Below are 25,044 nucleotides of genomic sequence, written 5' to 3'. Positions count from 1 at the left end.
ACAAAAGCAGGACTACAGCTGAATGTGAAGAAGACTTAAATAATGACAACAGAAGATGTACGAGGCCAGTGAGACAACGAGGACACTGAACTTGTTAAGGAGTATCAGTGTCTCAGCACAGTCATTAACCAAAATGGAGACAATAGTCAAGAAATCAGGACTGGGGAGGGCAGCTATGAGAGTACTAGAAAGGGTCCTCAAATGCAAAGATGTATCACTGAACACTAATGCATACTGAGAAGACATGATTCACTAGAAAGGAGAATAATGCTGGGGGAAAACAGAAGGGGGTAGAAAAAGAGGAAGGCCAAACAAGAGATGAATTGATTCCATAAAAGAAGCCACAGACGTGAACTTACAAGATCTGAACAGGCTGGTTCACAACAGATACTACTGGAGGTCGCTGATTCATAGGGTCGCCATAAGTCGTACTCAACTTGAAGGCACATAACAACAACAGATATTGAATGACACGTTCTCCACATCATTCTTTCTTTATGTTGGTGAGCAGGACAACACCTCTTGGAGAGCTAGATTTGGTCCTGTGGCCCCCATTACTCAACCCTTTTGCTACATAATGACCCATACATTACTCTTCACTGTCCAGATGGAAAAGCCTTCACCCACACTGTTTTATACTGAGGATGAGACATTTCCCCCTTAGAACTTCTGAAATCAAATGTCTTTCCTGGAGATGGCTGCTATACAGAATACTTTAAAGCAGGGTTGGGAAATATTTTTGGCCCGGTGGGCAAGAACTTTATCTCCCCCCCCCACACACACAGGCCAACTTTACAGGTGGGTGGGACCAGCCATCTGTCAATCACTTGGCATCTAATAGGTAGGTTCTCCCTCTGACCTATCAAAGTTGGAGCATGGTGAAGAGGGAGATACTGACCAAATAGGATTGAACACCCCATACATCAGCTGATCCATGGGGAGCTCAATCCTGCTTTCTATAGTGTTCAGAACTCACTGGCATGCCCAAGCCAAGCAGGATTGTACTCCTCACTCATCAACTGAACTGTGGAAGATTCAGTCCTGCTTTCTGCAAGGTTCATGCGTGCCCACCAGATCCCTTCAGAAACTGGTCAGCACACTTGGCCTGACAGGCCTGAGATTCCCCACACCTGTTTTAAAGTGGCCTCCATGTGTTGGCTGCATCATATGTAAGAGGCCTGGTAGCACTTCTCCTCTCCAATAGGATAGCAGTGAAATGGATCAACAGATTGGCTCCCAGAACAAATACATTGTCTAATGCAGGTCTGAGGAATATTTTTCAGTCCAGGGGCTGCATTCTCTTATGAGCAACCTTCCATTGGCAGACAAGCCAGAGGCAAAAGCGAGTGGAGCTGAGAATGTGATTTTCACCATTTATACAGTAGGCTAGTTTCTACCCCCATTCACACAACCCTCTGTGTCCTCTATCCAGATAACGAAGGGACATTATCAGAGTTCAAGTACGCATGAAGCCAGGCAGAAACACTCAGAGTTGTATCCAATTCTAGTCCTACTCAGAGCAGACTCATTGAAATTAAGGGACTTAACTTAGTTTTGTTCATTAATTAACTCCAAAATCTTGTGTTATTCTTCACATGTCACATCATGCGCGGGACCACGATATCTGTCGGAACGCCTCTCCCGATATGAACCGGCCCGTACACTACAGTCTACTACGAAGGCCCTCCTCCGGGTTCCGACTCATAGGGAAGCCCGGAGAGTGGTGACAAGATCTAGGGCCTTCTCAGTGGTGGCCCCCGAACTATGGAATGGTCTCCTCGAGGAGGTGCGCCTGGCGCCGACACTATCATCTTTTTGGCGCCAGGTTAAAACCTTTCTCTTCTCTGAGGCATTTTAATTCCTGTTAATTGTAAATTATTATATTTTGATTTTAGACTGTACAGTTTTGTGTTATTTTTATTGTATTTTTAATGTTCACCGCCCAGAGAGCTGTTGCTAGTCGGGCGGTATATAAGCTTAATTAAATAAATAAATAAATAAACATCAGCATTCCCCCCACTTTACATTTTACTCAGCATAATTCAGAAATACATTTAACCCAGTGCCTGCAGGAGAAAGGGGACCACTACCGCCCAGGGAAGAAGGAGAGCCGTTTCCTGCTGCTGCTGCGGCTTGCTTCCTTGCTTGCTTGCTGTTGCTGCTGCTGCTTGGCTACCACCACCACCCTCTCCCTGTTGGACTTCTGCACTGCAGGTGTCATGCCTTGCAAGACCAGGCCTCCAGGTACTCAGCCAGCTGTTGCTGATTTTGTCCACCTGTCCCTTCCCTGGAGGGGATACATAAGCTGGCTGGCTGATGTGGCTCCTGCTTTGCAGATTGCGTTTTTTTGCGGGTCTTGAGTCATGTGCCTGGGAGAGAGGACTCAGATCCAAGTGGAGAGACTTGAGGGGCCCCCAATTAGTGTAGTGACAGGTAGAGGGAGATATGGTGTTGTGAGGAGGATTTGCCAGGTAAGGGGAATGCGGCCCAGGCAGTTAATGACTGTGCTTTGTTCCGGTCCTCCCCACACCCACAGGTTTGTTGGTTGCCCTATCAGCCAGCTCTCAGACCTCTGGATGGTGCTCCTAAATGCCAGATTGATGCATAATAAGATCTCCCTCATTCATGATTTAATTGTGGATGAGGCAGCCTATCTGGCATGTATAACTGAGACCTGGGTGGGTGAGCAGGGAGAAGTCAGTCTCTCTCAGGTATGTCCGCCAGGGTACCTGGTTCAGCATCAGGGTGCACCAGAGGGTCAGAGAGGGGGGTTGCTGTGGTCTATAGGAGCTCCATCTCCTCTGCAAGCACCCTGTCCATGTGACTACTGGTCTGGAGTGTTTGTACCTTGTGTTGGGTCAGCCAGAACAGACTGGAGATTCTGTTGGTGTACTGCCCACCCTGCTGCCCAACAGACTCCCTAGCTGAGCTGATGGAGGCGGTCTCAGGTGTACTGTTGAGATCCCCCAGACTGCTGGTTCTGGGGGATATCAACATCCATGCTGAGGCTACCTTATCCGGGTGTCTCAGGATTTCATGGTCTCCATGACAACCATGGGACTCTCCCAATATGGCATTGGCCCAACACATGTAGCAGGGCATACTTTAGACTTGGTTTTTGCAACTGGACATGGAGTTGGTGATCTGAGTGTGGAGGGTCTTACATCAGTCCCTCTGTTATGGAGAGATCACTGCTTGCTGAATAGACTTACAACAGCTTTTCCCCTCTGCAAGGGTGGGGGACCTATTAAGTTGGTCTGCCCCCAGAGACTAATGGATCCGGATGGTTTCCAGAGGCTCTGTGGAGTTTTCTGGCTGATAGGGCTGGCGCTCCTGTTGAAACCCTACTGAACTGTGGAATACAGAAATGACCCAGGCAGTTGACACGATTGCTCCTGAGCGCCTTCTTCTGTGTAGAGTTCATATGGCTCCATGATATAAAATCTTAATAACTATAGGCTGGAGGCAAATGTTCAATTCCTAGGCAAGGTCCTTTAATGAGTGGTGGCAGGCCAGCTCCAGACACTCTTGGATGAGTCCCATTATCTGGATCCATTTCAGTCAGATTTCAGGCCTGGTTTTGGCATGGAAACAGCCTTGGTCGCCCTGTATGATGACCTCTGTCAGGAGAGAGACAGAGGGGGAGTGTGACTCTGTTGATTCTCCTTGATCTCTCAGCGGCTTTCGATACCATCAACCATGGTATCCTTCTGGGAAGACTGGCTGAGTTGAGAGTGGGAGGACTGCATGGCTGTGGTTCCGCTCCTACTTGGCGGGTTGGCCAGAAGGTGGTTCTTGGGGAACATTACTCGGCATCCTGGACTCTCCAGTATGGGGTTCCTCAGGGGTCAGTTCTGTCCCCCATGCTGTTCAACATCTACATGAAACCATTAGGTGCAGTCATCCGGAGCTTTGGAGTGTGTTGACATCAGTTTTCTGATGACATGCAGCTCTATTTTGCCTTTTTATCTTCTTCAGGTGAGGCTGTCAATGTGCTGAACCAGTTTCTGGCTGCGACAATGGACTGGATGAGGGTTAATAAACTAAGGCTCAATCCAGATAAGACTGAGATGCTTCTAGTGGGTGGTTCTTCTGACTGGATGGTGGGTGTCTAACCTGTCCTGGATGGGGCTGCACTCCCCCTGAAGGAGCAGGTTCATAGCTTGGGGGTTCTCCTAGAACCATCACTGTCAGTTGAGGCTCAGGTAGCCTTGGTGGCACACAGTGCCTTCTACCAACTTCGGTTGGTGACACAGCTACGCCCCTATCTGGACAGGGATAACCTGGCTTCAGTTGTCCATGGTCTGGTAACCTCCAAGTTAGATTACTGCAATGCACTCTATGTGGGGTGGTTTGGAAACTGCAGCTTGTGCAAAATGCAGCAGCCAGATTAGTAACAGGGGTCCAGATGGTTCAAACATAGAAAACTGATTCTGGCCCGCTTGCATTGGCTGCCTGTATGTTTCTGAGCTCAATTCAAGGTGCTGGTCTTAACCTATAAAGCCTTACATGGCTTGGGACCACAAAACCTGATGGAACGCCTCTCCCGACTTGAACCCACCCACCCATACACTATGCTCAACATCCAAGGCCCTCCTCCGGGCGCCTACTCCAGGGGAAGTTCGTAGGCTAGCAACAAGTTAGAGGGCCTTCTCAGTAGTTGGCCCCAAAATTATGGAATGATCTTCCTGATGAGGTGCGCCTGGCACCAACACTGTTATCTTTTTGGCGCCAGGTCAAGCCTTTCCTCATCTCCCAGGCATTTTAGCATGTGTTTTTAAATTGCTTTTTAAAAATGTTTTTTTTAATTTGTATATTTTAATGTTTAAATTGTTGTAAATGGCCCAGAGAGCTTTGGCTATGGGGCGGTATACAAACAAACAAACAAACAAATTTAAGATCATGGTTCCATGGGTTTGAGGCAGTATCTCCTCAGGACTCCCGCAATGCTGATAACTTACTTCCCTTTCTAGAAACAGGGGCGAGCAGACCAAGCAAAGAGTGAGAAACTCTGTCTAGCTGCAGGTTACACTAAAGGCAGAGTTTGGCTTCCATGCTAGATACAGAGGTCTCACTCCTGACATTAAGGTCTGATATTCTTCAGGAAATTTCACATCCTTTCCTTTTTGGCTCTTGAATGTGAGTTTATGCCTGAAATGTGTACCAGGCACTTCTTTCTTCATCTTTCTCAGCTCTAGGAACACTAGGCAAAAGGCTGCTTGTAATCTCAATTGCAGATTCTGTATACAATTTTCCTGTTTCCTCTTCTAATACACCAAGCTTTATTTTGCTTTTGTGTGCTTTATTGACTGTGTTGAGGGCGGGTGAACACACAAAGAATATTGTGTGGTTTTAACTCCTGGAAAAGATTCCATTGCACTCTTGGGTTGCATCTGGGTTTCTAGGTGGGTTTTCATGCGTTATAGTGACCTATATTTCTTCAAAAAATTGAAGTCTACCTTTTTTACTTGTTTGCTCCCTTGGGCATGTAGTATTTAGAAAGGTAGATTATGAATACCATTATGATAGAATTCAGTCTTCTGCATTAGCAATTGTTTGTGTGGTAATGTCATATACAATAGGACTAAGAAAACCTATATGAAGATGGCAAGTGCATTAAACCATTACAGGTGAAAAACTACACAGGCATGCTGTTGACTCATGGCCCTCTCTATATTTCAACATTTTATGGGTTACTGCAACAGTGTAAAAATGTTTACAAAGCAAATGAGCACTATATAAAAATTAAGGAAATGCTAATAGCTAAATGTACTATATATGGTTTTGAAGATTTTCCTACCCTACTTGTAAAGCTCACTCCACACAGACACAAACACCCCCCCCATCCATTCCCAAATATCTTATCAAGTGCTGCCACAGTAAATCCCAAGACTCCGGGGGACATGATTATCTCCCCTGTCATTTTCAAAATTACTTGCTATCTTCCTTCCTGCTGCTAAGGATAAACAGTAACAAGATCAACTACAGTCATGGCTGAAATATGTATATAAAAACCACATACTGTTCAGAACTGATTTCAGCAATGGACTAATTTATGCCAGTCTTTCTTATGCTAATTCCCTCTTTATTTTTTAGGATATCTTACCCCCAGCTAATTCCTACGTTTTAACCACCACCACCACCACCCAGTTCATCATTGATTCAAGGTTTTTTAATCTGAGAAATGGAAAACTGTAACTCATAAAAGAGGTATTAAGTTCTGCACAGTGAGGGAGGGAAGAGAGGGGGAAGGAAGCAGAAGCAGGGGTGGAGAGAAATTGCTATTATCTTATCATTTTTGGATAATACTTTCAAACTATTTGGAGTTCACGTTTGCCAGTACCCTTCTCTCTTTAATGTCGTAGGGTTTGGAGAGAGAGAAAGAGAGAAGTCTCAATGTTCCATTTTTGTTGCAATCAGAGGTAAACTCTTTGAGATTTGTGACAACTGTCTTTAAGATTTTTTTTAATGCCAATTCAGACTGAGTTCAAAAAACACAGTACTTAAACCTGTGAAGAGAAAGTGAGGACCCAAAGAAATAAACAGGAGACTCTGAAGTTGGGATGGGAACATTTGGCATTCGGTTGGTGGTGGTGGCAATGTTATTACTTGGACTGTTGTTTCGAGCTGCATGCAAGAAACATTCTATTAATTGCACCATATCTGATGATCTGCTTCCTATAACTCATCAGTTTTATCAGCCGGGCAACTTTATCATTGGGGCAATTGTCTCTCAAGTCTCTTTCTTTCACGACATCCTCTCTTTCACAGGACAGCCCACAGAGATGTTGACTGATGAATATATGTACGGAAAGCTTTCTTTTTTCCCTTTTTTCTGTAACCATCTGTCAAAGGGTCCTCTAGATTGGTATTTTATTGGTAATGTATTCTGCAACGTTTCTGACACAATAATAGTGCATTTATTTGGCTTTGTTCGTTGTTCTGCAATGCTTCCACAAAACTATGACTTTATTGCTGTCCAGAGGAGCTATGGCACAACAAAAGAAGAACAAAAATAAATCAAAACATTTGTGGTATTAAAAAGGGGGATTGCATATGACTGCCTCAACAGCATTGTGAGTACAAATCATCATGTATGATGCCAGGCGTAGGGCAGGTGGGCCTAGCCACAATGGCCTCATGGACCAAAAAGGGAGGCCTGATGGGCTTCCCACCCTTGTATTATACAGACACAGACTTGGGTCTGCTGTGGAAAGCATGACCTTACAAATGCAAGTCTGTCACCAATTCTTGTTCAGCTCAGCACTACGATATTTTACCTGCACAACTAAAAAACAAAACAAAGTGTGAATCAATCTGGAGGCAGCTTCTGTTGCCCTGTTGCCTCTGATGGTTGTCTCCAAATGGAAAATATTTTTGTAAAGTTATTTCATTTATTCTATAGCTATTGAACCAAAGGATTTTGAGCAACAAGTATACAGAGTATCCAATGAGACATACAGTAAGTTGTAGAAAGAGAGTCTCACTGTCCTGTCTCTTAAGATTTAGATTTTTCATAAAAAGGTTCAGAAACAAAATATATAATACAAATGATTTTTGGGGGGGTGGGGTGCATAGTTTCTGTTGTTAAAGATAATGGGCTGTGTCTACTATTAGTCCAACTCAGAGTAAAAATATTATAGAGCCAAGAGAGTGGCTATGTACTACAGCCAGTGTGGATTTTTACTTTCTGCACTGTTAAATGGAAGATACCCCCATGCCATTCTGATGCTTCCCCTAAACTCATTTCAAAACAAAATCTTACAAAACATATAGTCCTGAACTCAGAAACAACCCTCTCAATTTTCATGGTGATAAACTAAATAGAAATAATCGAGAGTTCAAAGTCTAAAGAGAGAGAGAGAAAACCCAGAGCCCTTTTGAACTTTTTTCTCTCAGACTTCTCCTAATCTATTGAACTTCCTTAAAATCAGACATGTTCACAGAGTACCTATAATCCTGTTGCTGACCTTGCCCCATATTCTGACCTCCATCTTTTGCACTTTAAAAGTTAGAAAAATGCCTGGCTGATTTTTAATTAATTTAATAGATTTTGCATTGAACTGAATGATAATGTTGGGCATGCTCAGTAAGAACCAACTGTCAGTGTTCTAAAAGCCAGACTAACAGCTGCTGGGCTTGCCGAATCAGGGGGCCACTTTGATTTGCTTCCCTCAGAGAATCCTGGGAAGTGTTGTTTGTGAAGGGTGCTGAGAGGAGACTCCTATTCCCATGACAGAGCTCCAGTGGGCAGAGTGGTTTAACAGTCCGCCTCTCTGACTGAAGCTCTATGAGGGGACCAGGGCATCTTCTAGCAACTCTCAGCCCCCTTCACTAACTACACTTTCCAGGATTCTTTGGGAGAAGCCATGACTGTCCAATGTAAAATAAAGGTCTGGTGTGGATATGGCCAGGGACAGCTTTGGTTTAAATTTAGGTGGGAGGTTACATGTGCCTACTGTAGAATAAAAAGGTGGGGAAAACACTGAAAAGCAGTGATACTTTCAAAAAGTTTTCCTTTTGGAAAGGAAATGTCCTTCCCTTCTGCCCAGTGCTCACCCACCGAATCTCCTCCCCTCCCCCTCCTCCTCCTCTCCCTGCCCCTCCCCTAGGTCAGTGTTGGACTACAACCTGGGAGACCATGGTTCGAATCCCCCCACAGCCATGAAGCTCACCTTGGGAGAGTCACTGCCTCTCAGCCTCAGAGGAAGGCAGTGGTAAAACCACCTCTGAATACCAAAAAAAACAACACCACTATTCATAGGGTCGCCATAAATCAGGATTGACTTGAGGGCAGTCCATTTCCATTTTCAAACAGAAATAAATTCCACTGAACTCAAAAAAGTATACGACTAATCAAGCTTACCCTCCCTTCTCCTCCCTCCTATCCCTTCCCTCATGCCCCTTCCTTACCCTTACCCTCCAATCCCCTCTCCCCCCTCCAATCTCCTCCTCAGAGGCACGTTACCAAATTCTTCCAAGCTGCACGAGAAGTGCATTGGACTGAGAAAGACCAACCCAAATTGTTTTTGCATTTTGACAAATTTGTAGGGCAGTCCAATATCTCAGAGAGGAGGTCAAGTCTCCTACTTTCCTGGTGCATTCACTATAGCTGCAAATTTCCCTGCTTTTTAAAGTTTGATAGAAATATCTGTGGGCTATAGGTACATTCTTCAACCACAAGTTTTTTTGCCTATTAGTGAATTGTAATTAATATACATGGCTAACTTGGGTACCTTAATTTCAATGGTTCTGCTCTGAGCAGGACTAACATTGGATGCATCTCACTGATTCAAGTGGCTGTTAGAAGCAGTCTTTTAACACAGCAAGGATCATAAATAATTGAAGACATTTAGAGGCTTCTTTTTTATGAAAGAGTAGCCTGTCTTTGATGTATTTTTCTTTGGCATTTAGTCCAAGAGGACCTGATAACACTGTGTCTCTTGTATCATCTTCACTTTGTACTTCTGTATGGTTCAAAGTAGTGCCACGCTAAACATTTCTCCTATTGCCCCACGTCAAAACATTTCCATTAATTTGTGTGCAAGGAAATAGCACACAAAAATTAGAAAAGGGGATAGTGAATTTCTGTGGGGGGGGTATGCATGTTTTTAAAACTGGGTGGGTGGGTGGATGCAGGTTTTTTCTCATGCTTACGTTACCTTATTTTGAAGGTAGCTGAAGGGTGTTTCTGTGTGTCCTCCTTTTCATTCTACAAATCATCTCACCAGTGGTCTGCACTCTGCAGCCTTCCAGACATCCCCACTTCACTTAAGGCCAGGGAAAGACATCATGAGGTAACTTCCTCATGGGACTTTTTTTGAAAAAAATATATGGAAGCATGGACATCCAGGGAGAATGAAAATTGCTGAAGAAATGATTACTGAAAAGGGAAAACACACACATAAACAGTACCTTCAGTCAGGTTGCAATGATAAAGTAAGCTCACAACTTCGCACACTGATATTCTAAATTGCCCTGAGAAAAAAGGCACAAAAATGCAATCCTTTTTTCAGAAAAACAAAACAAAAAAAGACAGATTTTGACACAGCATTAATTTTAACTGGACCTCAGTCTTAAAAAACATGTCACGGAGGTGGTGATGATGGTTGCAGTGCTGGTGAGTAAAAATGCACTCCCTGGTATTTTGTTGACTGGCAACTCTCATTGCAGTTACGTTCCAAAGATGTACCAGCATATCCTGGCCTTGGCATTTGCTATAAAGGAGATCAACGAGAATCCCAAACTCTTACTGAACATCACTCTGGGCTTCCATATTCTCAACAACTACTACATTGCAAAGATGACTTACAAGGACACCTTGAACCTGCTTTGCAGACAGAATAGGCATGTCCCAAATTTTATCTGTGTTGCTCAGAAAAAACTAGTTGCTTGTATTGGAGGGCTTATGACTGAGGTCTCTGCCATTATGGCCAACATTTTTGCTGTCTACAAGGTTTCACAGGTAGGCCATTGGAAACTCCATGGTACATAGGGTAGCATTTGATTTTCATCCATCAGATTAACAGCTATACATTTTATTTCAGCTCACTTATGGATCATTTTCCCCATCACATGGTCACAAAAGTTTATTCCCATTTTTGTACCAGATGGTCCCTGATGAAGCCTATCAGTACATTGGAATTGTCCGGTTACTTCAGAATTTTGGATGGACATGGATTAGGCTCTTGGCTGTGGATGATGACTATGGGGACAGGTTTCTACAGGCCATTGTACCATTACTTACCCAGAACAGCATCTGTTATGCATTCATTCTTAGACTACCAAAACGGTCTTATTTGGATGATTTTACGGACTTCATAGTAGGGCAGGTAGATAATTATCTAGTTCTCATGGAAAGAAAAGCCACTGCATGTTTTGTATATGGAGAATTTCCATCCTGGCATGATCTACGGCTGATGCTGTTTTGTGCACCATTTTTGTCATTACCACCTCTGGCTAAAGTGTGGATTGTTACATCCCAATGGGATTTTGAATCACTGTCTATTCAAAGTTTGTGGGACATCCAGCATTTCCAAGGTGCTATATCTGTCACAGTTCACTCAAATCAGCCACTGGGATTCCAACAATTTGTACACAATATAAAGCCTTTCTGGGCAAAAGAAGATCATTTTATTCAGAATTTCTGGGAGCAAGCGTTCAGCTGTTCCTTGAAAATGTTCAATGTGAATGTGGAGACCAGCAAATTCTGCACTGGTGAGGAGAAGTTAGAGAGTCTTCCTCACACTTTCTTTGAAATGAATATGATTAGCCATAGCTACAATATTTACAACGCTGTTTATGCTGTAGCACATGCACTGCTTACCATGCACATATCCATCGCCAAACATAGAAGATTGCTACAAGGAGGGACAGTGGGGTTTCAGATTATGCAGCCATGGCTGGTAATTACACTTCAGTGCTTTATTTTTGTTTTAAATGATCTAGAATATGAAACAAAGGAAAAATCAATTCTCCCTTCTAAGGGCGCAATCCTGAGTCATGGAAGCTGGAGTAGTTTATGGTGGCTTAAGTTTATGCAGTATAAAGGACATCAAATCCAAACCCTGTTCATATTGGGACCATTCCTGGCTGAGCAGAACCAAGCTGGTCAGACAGAAACCAAGCCTATAAACTAGAGTTTGAGTTACACTGATCTAAGTTCATCTGAGTCTCCAGGTAATGTGACAATGCTGAATGGAGTTAGGTTCCAGTATAGGTCCTAGCCCCCTTCCTGCCCTCAGCAGTCCCCAGAACACCCAGTTCTTGTGACTTATGCCAGCATTAGTTACACCAGTCTTGGCTCAGCTGGTCAAATCCCAGCTGAGCCGAGCAGAGCAAGTGGTGTAGCCCAGCTGAGCAGGAAACCAGCTGGCTGAGTTGGAGATCCACTAGATCCTCACTCATCCTGGCAGATATTGATTTTGGATTGCACCCTAAGTCTTTTGGATTGCACCCTAAGCTCTCCCACAATGAACAAGAAACCTGTAGTCACAACAAATCCATCTGGACAAGTATTCAAGGATCAAGGTTAGAATTTGATATGTGAAGCCTCTAGAAGAATTCACAGTTGGTTTTTTTAAAAAAATGGTTTAACGGTTTTTATGTTTAAATGCTGTTTTATGATAGATGATTTGCATTAGGATTAATATTCTGTTTCTGCATACCACTGAAGTATTCTGTGAATGTAGAGTGGTTTAGAAATCCTGAAATAAAGAGCTTTCCCCCCAAAAAAAACAGGGCACCAGTTCTTCCAGATATAATCCTTACTAAGCATTGTGAATATTCAAAATCTTGTTTACAATACTAAGTGAGGATTATATCTTAGGCCACAATCCAAACCCAAAAGCTTCCGGAGTGAGTGAGTTAGGATCTGGTGGATCTCTGGCTCAGCTGGCTGGTTCCTAACTCCACTGGGCTACACTGTCATAACTCAGAGAAGCTCAGAAAAAGGGCAGGACTGGGGGAGGTCTTCCCCTGGATTTTAATCCTGTTCAGCTCAGTCACATCACATGGCCACCTAGTGTGGCAAAAAGAATGGTGTAAATCAAACACTATTTTACAGCCATGTTTTCCCTCTGCTAGGCTCAGGCCAGCTCAGCCAACAGTAGCCCTGCTCCTGAATGAAGCTTGTAGCAGGGGTAAGTTACACAGACAAAATTTGCCAACATTTTGGAATAAAAAATAAGGAAAATAATACGTTAGCAAGGTAAGATCACTGCATGAACACTCTGAAACAAGAACAGCCCAGATTTAGATTAAATCTGTACTTCATTAAACTCCTTGAAGCATTTTCAACATCCTGTTGTCTCTTATATTCATTTTATTTTTCAACATAGCTCCATCACTTTCTAAAGTGCGCCTTCTTCAACAACAGTGCTGGAGACACTGTGAGTTTTGGTGAAAATGGACAATTATTAGCAGATTTTGATGTTACAAACTGGGTTACTTTCCCAAACAACTCTTTTGTTAGAGTAAAAGTTGGACGACTGGAACCTCATGCTCCATTAGGCAAAGAGTTGACTCTTCATGATAATCACATTTTGTGGCACAGAAGCTTTAATCAGGTGAGAGATGTCAGCAGATTCTCAAATGAATGAATTATTATTGTGGAAAAATCCATTTTGGACAGTTCAGAGTTCTGGAAATCTCATGGTGCTGAATCATACCAGATAGCACTGTATTTTTAAAAGCACAATACAATATTACCTTTTCTGTGTTATGAAATAATGTTGATATCAGATTGGTCTTCTTTACCTGAACATTCCACTGATCCTGGAGAAAATTAAGGCTGCGCATAACAAAGTCAGAAGGCTTAGCAGAAGAGAAAAGTCTTCACTTACACTGAAGAATAGATAAGATAGGCAAAAACAAAGCTCAGAGGGGATATTTTTTTATAACTGGGGTGCTATTATCAAGAATTTCCTCTGGTAGGTCATAGATCACCAGATATTTGTTAATGATGGCACTGATAGAAGAGTCACCCCAGCTGACCAAAGAACCAGGCAGGATTATACAGAGAGAAACACTTGTTCAGATGCCCAGGTCCTAAATTAATTTTGGGATTTATATATTAGAACTAAAACATTTAATTGGACCTATTGACAAACTGGCATCCAGTGCAGTTCTGTGAGGTCAGATTTTATATAGTCCCATGCAGGTGGACCCATTAACAGCCCAGCTGTCCCACTTTGCACTAGCACCATCTTCAAGGACAGCCTAATATAGAGTGATTTGCAGTAATCCAACTGGAAGGTGACTAATGCATAGATTAATAGGGACAGGCCATCCCTCTCCAAGAACAGCCAGAGCTGGTGTTTCAGACATAGCTGGAAAAAGGCAATCTGCACCATTAAGGCCACTTCAGCCTCCAATGACAGAGCAGAAGCTAGGAGTACTTCCAGACCACACATGATTCTTCAGGAGAGTGCAACCCCATGTAGAACAGGCTGTCTTTCTGCTTTCTGGACCTGGGAACAACCAACCCACAGTACCTCTGTCTTGTCAGGATTCAGTTTTAGTTTATTGATTGTCATCCAAAGGGTAAGGGTCTCCAGACTGCCCAGTTTAAGCTGATCCAGCTGGCAGGAAGAACTAGAGCTAAGTGCCATCTGCATATTGATGCCATCATGCCAAAATCACCTGATAAAAAAATGGGGAAATAGAATGGAGCCTTGAGGGATCCTGTAGCATGTCTGTCATGCAGATGAACAGGCACTGCCAATGCTGTGTTCTGGAAATGATCCTCCAGTTTGAAACATAATCTAAGAATCTAGAAGAACCAACAGGGTTCCAACCCCACCACTCTCGACACAGGTCATCCATCAGAGTGACTAAAATCAGTATGGTAACAAAACCAGACTGAAGTCAGATTGAAATGAGCCAAGAAAATCACCTTCTTCCAAGAACATCTGAAGCTGAACCAGTAATATTATCTTGAGTACCTTGACCCAAAATGAGTTACTTGTAACTGGGTGATAGTTTTCATAATATTCTAGGTTCAGGGAGGGTCTGGGGTGTGTGTGCCACAACACCGCCTTATTTGTTTATTTATTATTACATTTATATGCCACCTTTCTTCCAAAGAGCTCGAGATGACATAAAAACATGGCTCTCTCCCCTGCCACTTTTATCTGCACAACAACCCTGTGAGATAGGTTTGGCTGAGAAAAGGACAGGTCCAAGGACCCCCAGTAAACTTCATGGCTGAGAGGGGATTTGAACCCTGGTACTCCAGGTCCCAGTCTGACACTCTAACCACTACACCACACTGGCTCTCAATGCAACCAGTACAACCATATCTTACAAAGAAACACTAACCATTCCTTTGACACACTCTGTTAATTCTCCAGGTAGACCTCACCAGCTAAGAATGAGAAGGATGAATAGCACAGGTGGTAGGCCAAACACATTCATGTATCTTGTCCACATCCTTAGGCCTCATTAACTGAACCTGATCCCTGACCAGACTCGATGGCACACTAGACACCTTCACTAGGCCATCATTGTGGCATCCAGGTTAGCATGGATATGAGCAACTTTATCCTCAAACTTCCCCACTCTGTCTCTTTGGCCCAAAATCAGATGGAAATGAGGTGCTGAAGTGCTCCAACAAACAAGAGTTTGGTGAAGAAACAGAACTCAAAAGGCTACAACCTGTTTGGAAATATTTATTTTAAGATACTTCAGCAGAAGACCAGTGAATGCATCTTAGTTTATGAAAGATATGAGCGTAATAATATGAAACAGAAATAAAAAGCAGATTATACATGAATACATCTTGGGGAAGGTTGAAATAAGTATATGCAAATAATGATTATAAGGAAAAACAAAACATGAATATTCAACTTAACTTTTAAACTCTACTCAGAAGAACAGTATGCAAGATTAAAATGAACCACAACTTAACCATTGCTGAATAATACATTGACCCATCTAAACTCCACCAGCCCTCTAGTTAAAGTTTATTACATTCCCAGCTGTCCCAAATACATGGTCTTTTAGTTTCAAAGAAGAATATATTTACTAATCCAGAGTGAAATTCCTGGAAACAGGTTCCTGTGGTCTTAGATGCATGTTATGAGAGATGAATCTGGTTTTCAGGATATAGGATTCAGGAAAAAACCAAAAAAAATATTAGTCCATTTAGAATAAAGAAAAATGTTTTATAATAAATTAGTGAAGTCTGAACCTCACCTAGGGAACAAAATAATTAGAGCTGTTTGAATTGTATGTGCAAAACTCAGTCCAGAAAAACTTAAACCAGTACAAATTATTTAAAGCAGCAAAAATGAAATCTAAAAACAAAGATTTCTTCTCTGAGTATGTGTGTTCCAGAGAGGATATAAATTATAGTCCCAAAAGACATTTTAAAAGCCTGTATGTGTAGAAAAGTAATGAAGCTAAGATGGAGTCCAGAGAAGAAACTGCAACTTATCTCTGTTCCTCAATATCCTAGAAACTGTTTCCAGCTCTGTTTTGTTCCTTTAAATTCTACCTTATCAGGTTATAGGGGGTGTCCTGAAAGTTATTTAGAGTTGATAATGATCCTTGGATCATCTTCACTCTGGTGTGGATGATGATGCCTTTCATTTCAAGAAGAAACACCAAGGTGTTTCATGATATCAGTTTGACTAATATCTTTTCAAAACTTGTTCTCATGTTCCAGCATGGGCACCATACATACAGAGACATTTCTGCCCTTAAAGCAGACATTCAGACCTGCTTAAACCATGATCAAGAATGCTCTTGATCATAGTGTTCCATTCTATTCCACAGCTGCTGGAGCAATCCATTCACAATGCATGCAGATCCCCCAGCCCCCACAACCAAGTGCAAATCTTCTGCTCCAATTTCATGGTAAATTGGTATTCTGGTATAGCAGAGCAAATTCCTTTGGATGACAACACACACACACACAGACATACAGAGCCCTTCACCCTGTGTTCATATTGCACTGAATACCTGAAGGGACAGAGCTAGGTCATACTTGGCCCACCCACCTCATCCATCAGGTCTCAGTGATGACTGCCAGGTTGGCCATTCATCCTTAGTCAGGTCACAGATTAGTGATGGCTTATTATGAATCCATCTGGCATTCATTAATACTGCCACCAGGCTCAAGGACAGGCTTCCATGGCTGTCAGTTTCCTGAAACATGTATGTATATTTAATAGGAGAAAAGTAAAGCATTTTGATGGTCACCATTCATAATATGTGTATCAGTAATTCATGACACCTGGAATGCTTTTTTTCTCCATCATAATTCAAGGAAGTGCTAACAACCTACTTCATACAAGGGACACAGAGTAAGCTTGGGTGATATCTCCATTTCGTGTCCTCAGCCACTCCTTGGAGATGGGACAATGTCAAGACTCATCTTCTTTGTTAATAATATTTTTTTTTATTATTCAAATTTTTATATAAACAAATACAAATACAACAAAAACAATACAACAGAAAAAAATAAAAGAAAAAGAAAAACTTGACTTCCGATTTGTTACAGATCAGCTATAAGTATATAATATATATCAAACCTGTCTCCTAGAACATACGAAATTCACTTTTTTCCAAAGTCTATCTTAATTAATCGTCAAATCCCATTATCATCATTTCATTTTTTTCTTTCAACAAAAAGTCCAAAAGAGGCTTCCATTCCTTAAGAAATGTATCTGTCATTTTTTCTCTAATAAAACATGTCAATTTGTCCATCTCAACTAAGTCCATTAATTTCAATAGCCATTCTTCCATTGTTGGTATCGATTCCATTTTCCACTTTTGTGCATATAGTAATCTTGCTGCCGTGATCATATATAATATTATTCCATATTTCTTTTCCTTTTGTTTATCCAGAAAACCCAATAAAAAAAATTCTGGTTTTGACTGAATATTTATCTTTAAGATTTTTTGCATCATCCTACCTATCTGTGCCCAAAATAATTTTGCCTGTTTACACAACCACCACATATGATAAAAACATCCTTCTTGTTGTTTACATTTCCAACATACATTAGAAACATTACTATACATTTTTGACAACTTTTCTGGAGTCATATACCAACGATACATCATTTTATAAAAAATTTCTTTAAGATTATAGCATAATGTAAATTTCAAACCTTTTTTCCACATATTTTCCCATTGATCCATTTGTATATTATAACCAAATTTTTTTGCCCACTTCACCATACACTCTTTTACTTGTTCTTCTTCCATGTCCATTTTTAATAAAAATTTATACATTTTTGCAATTATGCATTCATCATTTGTACACAAACCTATTTCAAAATCAGATTTATTTATTTCAAACCCATACATTTTCTTGTCCATTTTAAATCTTTCTAACAATTGTAAATAGGCAAACCATTGTGAACTATATCCTTCCTTTATTAGTTTTTCTCTCTCTTTCATTATATATTCACCATGCACATTTTCTAATAGTTCTTGGTAAGTTAACCATTTCTCTTTTCCAGCCATTTCTCTTCTATAAAATGCTTCTTGACTTGAAACACATAGTGGTATTTTTGAAAAAAACCTTGTTTTGTATTTATTCCATATATTCAACAAAGGACATCTTATAAAATGATTATTAAAATCCACATTAACTTTTACTTTATCATACCATAGATATCCATGCCATCCCCACTTCAGGTTGTGACCCTCCAAATCCAATAATCTTTTATTCCTCAATAAAATCCATTCCTTTATCCAGACTAAGCAACAAGCAGCAAAATAAAGTCTCAAATTTGGTAATCCCAGTCCTCCTCTTTCTTTGGCGTCTTGTAATAATTTAAATTTAACTCTTGGTTTTTTCCCCTGCCAAACAAATTTAGAAATATCTTTTTGCCATTGTTTGAAAGGTAGATCAGAGGATATGACAGGTATTGTTTGAAATAGAAACATCATTCTCGGCAATACATTCATTTTTACTACAGATATTCTACCCATTAATGACAACTGTAATTTATCCCATTTTAACAAATCTTTCTTAATCTCTGTCCATAGTTTTTCATAATTATTATGAAACAACTTTGAATTTTTATTTGTCATAATGATACCTAAATATTTCACCTTTTCTTCTATTTTAAAATCTATCTTCTCCATTAATTCTTTTTGATCTCTTAAAGATAAATTTTTCACCAGCATCTTTGTTTTTTGATTATTGATCTTAAATCCTGCTAATGGTCCAAATTCTTCTAATTTATCCATCAATACTTTGATTCCTTCCAAGGGATTTTCTAATACAATTATCAAGTCATCAGCAAATGCTCTCAATTTATATTCCTCTTTTTTTATCTTTATTCCCGAAATCCTTTTGTCTTGCCTTATATCTCTAAGCAGCACTTCTAAAACCAGAATAAATAGAAGGGGGGACAATGGACATCCCTGTCTTGTACCCTTTTGCATTTCACATGAGTCCGTTAAATCCCCATTGACAATTATCTGTGCCTTCTGTGATGTATAAATCGATCTGATCCATTTTATAAAATTATCTCCAAAGTCCATTTGCTCTAGAACCTTAAACATAAATTTCCAATTCAAATTATCAAATGCTTTCTCAGCATCCAAGAAAATCAAAGCAGCTTGTATGTCATTTCGTTGTTCTAGATATTCCAACACATTCAAAACATTCCTGACGTTATCACGTAATTGTCTTTTAGGTAAAAACCCCGCTTGATCTTCCTGAATAAATTGTTGCAATATTATTTTCATTCTTTCAGCCAAAATCATTGTAAACATTTTATAGTCATTATTCAGTAAAGATATTGGCCGATAATTTTTTGTTTTAGTTAAATCCTGCTCCTCTTTAGGTATTAATGTTATATTGGCATTTTTCCAACTATCCGGTATCTTCCCCTCTTGTAAAATAGAATTCATTGTATACTGTAAAGGTAGTAAAAGTTCCTCCTCCAAGCATTTGTAATACATTGCTGATAGTCCATCCGGTCCTGGCACCTTTCCTAATTTAACTTTACTTATAGCCTCAGATATTTCTCTTGATGTAATAGGACCATTAATAGCTTGTCTCTGAAGATCTGTAATTTTGGGCAAATTCTGTTTGGATATATACTCTTCTATTTTTTCTGAGGGAATTTCCTGACACTTGTACAAAGTTGAATAATATTGATGGAAAACCCTTTGGATTTTTAAATTGTCTGTCAACATCTCATCTCCTTCTTGTATCTTTAAAATAAGATTTTTTTGTCGTTCTTTTCTTAATTTATATGCTAGCAATTTCCCCGGTTTATTTGCAAATTCAAAAGTCCTTTGTTTAGCAAAATTTAATTTCCTTTCAATTTCTCTAACTGTCAACATTGACACTTGTTTCTGTAACATTTTAATTTGATTTACAGTAGAAGCTTTAGTTGGATTCTTTTTCAATTCTTCCTCTTTTTGTTTTATTTCTTCCAAGATCAATTGCATTTTCTGTTGTTTCTTCTTTTTTAATTCAGAATTACATTTAATAAAATATCCCCTCATAAATGCTTTACTTGTATCCCAAACAATATTTTCATCTGTTCCTTTATGTAAATTGTGTTCAAAAAACTCTTTTAATTTCTTCTTACATTCCTGCACTATTTTATCATTCTGTAATAAAGATTCATTTAGTCTCCATCTAAATCCAAGATTTTTTTTTTTAAAGTCAATATCACTGGATTATGATCCGAAAAGGTTTTTGGTAACACATCCATCTTGGAAATATCTTTCACTAAATTTTTAGACATCCAAATCATATCAATCCTCGAAAATGTTTTATGTCTTTCTGAAAAGTAAGTAAATTCCTTTGCATTGTCATTTATATATCTCCAAGCATCCACCAATTCTAAATTTTCCATCAATTCGAAACAGATCTTCGGCAATTTGCCCTGTGTCTCTTTAATATTTTTCTCAGAAAGTCTATCCATTTTTGGTGAAATTACCCCATTCCAATCACCCACGACACACCAATGATCATATGCAAACTCTGATAGTTTTTCCATAAGTCCAGTATAAAACCTTGTTTTATCTTCATTAGGAGCATAAATGCCCACTATCAAAATTTTTGTACCCTGAATGGTGATTTCAACTCCCACAAATCTGCCACTATCATCCAATAATATCAATTTAGGAGACAATTGTGAATTAATATAAAGAACCACACCATTTTTTTTTGAATCCTGCCGAAATAAATTCTTCACCCAAAATTTTTACAAATTAAATATTTAGAATCTTTCTTCTTAATATGAGTTTCTTGTAAACAAATTATATCCAATTTTATTTTTTTCAAATAATGAAATACTTTCTTTCTCTTCTGCGACGAATTAGCTCCATTTATATTCCAAGTTAGATATTTGTAATCCATTTTTAAGCATGTATTTTAGAAAAGTCTGTGCCTGTTGCTCCCTTTGATCCATCATCATCCTTTTCTTCCTCTACCTGTTTCTGTTGACTTTGTTTCCCAGGAATTATATCCATATCTTTGAGTTTATCTTCTTCCATGTCTTTTGAAGTTTTTCTCAAGAAATCCCTTGCTTTTTGAACAGTATTTAATCGATACTTCTGTTGTCTAAATGTAAAAATCACTCCCTCTGGAACATCCCATCTAAATTGAATTTTACATTGTTTAAGTTTTTCTGTGAAGAAAGCGTAATCTTTTCTCTTACGTAGAAGCCTAACAGGAATTTCCTTCATCACCTGTATTTCTTTACCGTCAATTTTGAAGACATTGTTAAAATAATGTTGCAAAACCATATCTCTGGTCCTCTTTTTTAAAAAATAAACAAGCACATCTCTTGGGATTTTTTTTATTGTTGCATATCTGGAATTAATTCTATAAACTTTGTCTATTTCAAATTCCATCCGATCTTCGTTCCTGTCGAAGGATTTTGCCAAAACATTAACAATTTTCTCTCTGATATCTTCACCTGTTTCCTCAGGAATTGCACGGAATCTCAAGCAATGTTCTTTATCTCTAAGTTCCATAATAGCAATATAGTCCAAATTTTTTTCCAATTCCATATTTGTAATATCTATTCTATTCTCTAAGGTTTGCACCTTATCTTTAACATTTTTTACATCCTGTGTTAATTGCCCAATGTTATTTTTAATCTCAGCCACTTCTGTTTTAATATGACCTTGTAAATCTTTAAAATCCTTTTTCATATTGCAAAATTCATCTTTAAGTTGTTGTCTGTCCCGTTTCATCTCTTGTTTCAACTCTTGTTTAAAATCACTAAATCCCTCCATAATTTTCTGGAACATGTCCATCCCTGTGTATCAATTGAAACTCTTCGCTCCAAAACTTTGGCTGTTTTCCTAGTTGTCATTCTTGAAAAAAAAAACCCTTTTCTATTATTAGCCAATGTAGAGGCAAACAGTTTCTCTTCTCCCAGCAACAAAAAAGTTAATATTCCAGGCCTGTTTAACCAACACAGTTCTTATCTCCAGCACATTCAGGAATGTAAAACAAATCCAGTTCTCAACATCCAGCAGTTAGTAAGATACACGAACAGCAGATTCGTTCAAAAAAAAATTAATCCAAAATAAAAAAAAATATTCTCAGATATATTTCCTTCAAATAATCAAATCATCTTATCTAATAAGTTGCCTCTTATCCGTTTAATCTTTGTAATTCCAGCTTTAAGCCAGCTGTTTGTCATAAAAAATAAAGCAGGTTCTTTGAATTGCTCCCTTCTTCCTTAGCTTTGTATAATACGAAAAAAGTGTGACTCACCCAAGTTTCTGAGTTGCCGATTCGTAAACAAGTCTCTTTTACGATAGTAATTTAAGTTAGTTGATAAGACTTAGACAGAAGGAGGCTAGCTCGTTAAAAACATTTTTAAAAAAGAAAGAAAAAAACGTCTCGCTTACTTTCAGCACAGCCTGTTGGAAATCCAGACTCAGTCTTCCGCTGCTAGAAAAGCCTTCTTATCTCAGGGGGATTCCTGATCAAATCTAGCAATCTACAGCTCGATGGAGTTCCGTGGAAAATCTCTTCGGTTCCCCTTTTATCTTGGAGAACATTTACGCCAGTCAAAAATTCCTCTTGACTGGCTTTTAACTGAAATAAGCTTCCTCTGAGATACAGCTCACTCAGAGACAATCACCAGCCAGCACTCCTTCGGGGAAGTCTCAAGACTCATCTTCGTAATAGTAATCTCCGTTTTATGCTTCTGAACAGATGCAGCCAATTTCTGTTTGCAATGACAACTGCTATCCCGGCTACAGCAGAAAAAAGAAAGAAGGAGAGAGATTTTGCTGCTATGATTGTGTTCCATGTCCAGAAGGAATGATCTCTAACAAAAAGGGTAGGCTCAATAAAGGACAGTAGGTTTCTCAACAAAGAAGAAACATTAAGCCTTGCCTGCCTGTTATATATACAGAAATTAGCAAGTGAAACTTTTGGTGGTGTGAAGATGGAAACACCAGTACTTTCTAATCATTGCTGAGCACAGTGGTGTCAAAGGAAAAGCTAAATGTGCCCCTTTCAAAGTAGGCAGCTCTGCCAATTACATCCCATGCTTGCTTGCTTGCTTGCTTGCTTGCTTGCTTGCTTTCTGGCTACTCCAATCTTACAAGGGTCCAGCTGGAGAGAAAAAGTTGTGGTAGGCAGCAACAAGAAGAGGCAGCAGTGCTGACAGTAGCACAGCTCCATCTAGCAACTGCAATCTCAGCTCAGCACTGTGAAAAGAGCCTCCAAGGATAAGGAGGAGAATGCTGCAGTTGTTTTAGGCATTCTAGCCCATTACATGTGTTGACACCAGACCTGATATTTATCTATAATTTGCATTTTGATAATATTTTTAAGTGTTCAAAGTTCTGCATGTACCTTATCCTGACAGTCCTTTCCACAACATTTTAAAACAGGTTGCTCTTATTTCCCCCCTCCATATTTCAAATGTGTGTGTGTACAATGAGAGACAATGGCCACTTAATGAGTTTAGTGAGGTGTGAATCATCAACATCATTAAAATAAAAAAAATAGAAGCTGAAAGAGACGATAAAATATATAACCACATTTGGCTTGGACTAAGTGTTGGTGGAACAGGGGTGTGTGTACCAACTGCTTAATTGAAGTGGTCCGTCCTTCAAGCAATAGGATTTCTTTCTTGTAGACCTTGCTTGAAGTCTTCAAATATTTAAGCTTCTGGTTTTTTTTCTTTATTTCAGACATGGATGCCTGTATTAATTGCCCAGAAGATCAGTATCCCAACGACCAAAATCAGTGCATTCCCAAGATTTTATCTTATCTCTCTTATAATGAACTTTTAGGAATCATCTTTACTACATCAGCAATTTCTTTCTCTTTGATTACAGTATTAGTGATTGGAGTATTTAAGAAGTACCAGGACACTCCCATAGTGAAAGCCAACAACAGGACCCTCACCTACATCCTCCTCGTCTCCCTCCTTCTATGTTTTCTCTGTTCCTTGCTCTTCATTGGACATCCTGGAAAGGTGACTTGCCTCCTCCGACAAATGGGTTTTGGCCTTGTCTTCTCTATGGCTCTCTCCTCTGTGTTGGCCAAAACTATCACTGTGCTTATGGCCTTCATGGTAACCAAACCAGGTTCCAGGATGAGGAAATGGGTGGGGAAAAGAATGGCATATTCTATTGTCCTTTCTGGCTCATTCTTTCAAGCAGGCATTTGTATGGTTTGGCTGATTACTTCCCCTCCATTTCCAGATGCAGACAGGCACTCAATGAATGAGGAAATACTACTGGAATGTAATGAGGGTTCACCCATCATGTTTTACTGTGTCTTGGGTGATTTGGGCTTCCTGGCAACTGTCAGCTTCACTATAGCTTTCCTAGCCAGGAAGTTACCTGACAGTTTCAATGAAGCCAAATTTATCACTTTCAGCATGCTGATCTTTTGTAGTGTTTGGGTGTCTTTTGTTCCAGCATACCAGAGCACAAAAGGAAAACACATGGTAGCTGTGGAGATCTTCTCCATCTTGTCCTCCAGTGCTGGATTATTGGGTTCTATTTTCTCTCCTAAATGCTACATTATTATTCTGAGGCCTGAGCTGAACAACAAGGAACATTTAAGAAGGAGAGAAAAGTAACGGGTGCAAATTCTTCTCTGTATATACATTATCTATAATACATAATTATTTGCAATTAGAATCAAGTTGAATACAATTACATTGTTGGACAGCTGTAATTCAGGAAGTTCCTTCTATTATGACTAAAATAATTTAGAAATGGTTTAAATTTGTAATGGGTCCTCACTGCTATAAAATAAAAAAATAAACCTTTAACTAATTCTCTTTGAAAGGTATATCCATTCTGATAAAAATTGAATCCAGCCCATCAAATGTGCCTTGAATAAGCACTGATATGCGGACATTTACAGAAGTAGATATTCATCCACACAGTGGGATACCTAGCGTATTTGACACCCGGAGTGGATCATTTTTAACACCCCCCTCCTCTATACAACAAAATTATTTTCAGCAGTAATCATGAAATGAAATGAATAATAATGGCCCTGGCCAGATGTGACACAGAAGTAGACTGCCACTGGGTGTGGGGGCTCCACAGAAGCAAAGTGGGAGGCCC

The 25,044-nt window shown here is 39.7% G+C and overlaps 1 protein-coding gene across 1 annotated transcript; it reads left to right on the top strand.

The window, feature by feature from the left end:
• The first annotated feature begins 10,186 nt into the window (after positions 1-10,186).
• On the top strand, positions 10,187-24,548 carry LOC133367612 (vomeronasal type-2 receptor 26-like). The gene is made up of 5 exons (XM_061591708.1): positions 10,187-10,465; positions 10,611-10,832; positions 12,840-13,067; positions 22,661-22,787; positions 23,650-24,548. Exons 1-5 carry the CDS (start codon positions 10,187-10,189, stop codon positions 24,546-24,548), a joined length of 1,755 nt encoding a protein of 584 aa, XP_061447692.1.
• The last annotated feature ends 496 nt before the right edge of the window (positions 24,549-25,044 follow it).

This window comes from Rhineura floridana, chromosome 11 (assembly GCF_030035675.1).
Source record: "Rhineura floridana isolate rRhiFlo1 chromosome 11, rRhiFlo1.hap2, whole genome shotgun sequence".
NCBI lineage: Eukaryota > Metazoa > Chordata > Lepidosauria > Squamata > Rhineuridae > Rhineura > Rhineura floridana.
This window is presented reverse-complemented; position numbering and strand designations above follow the sequence as displayed.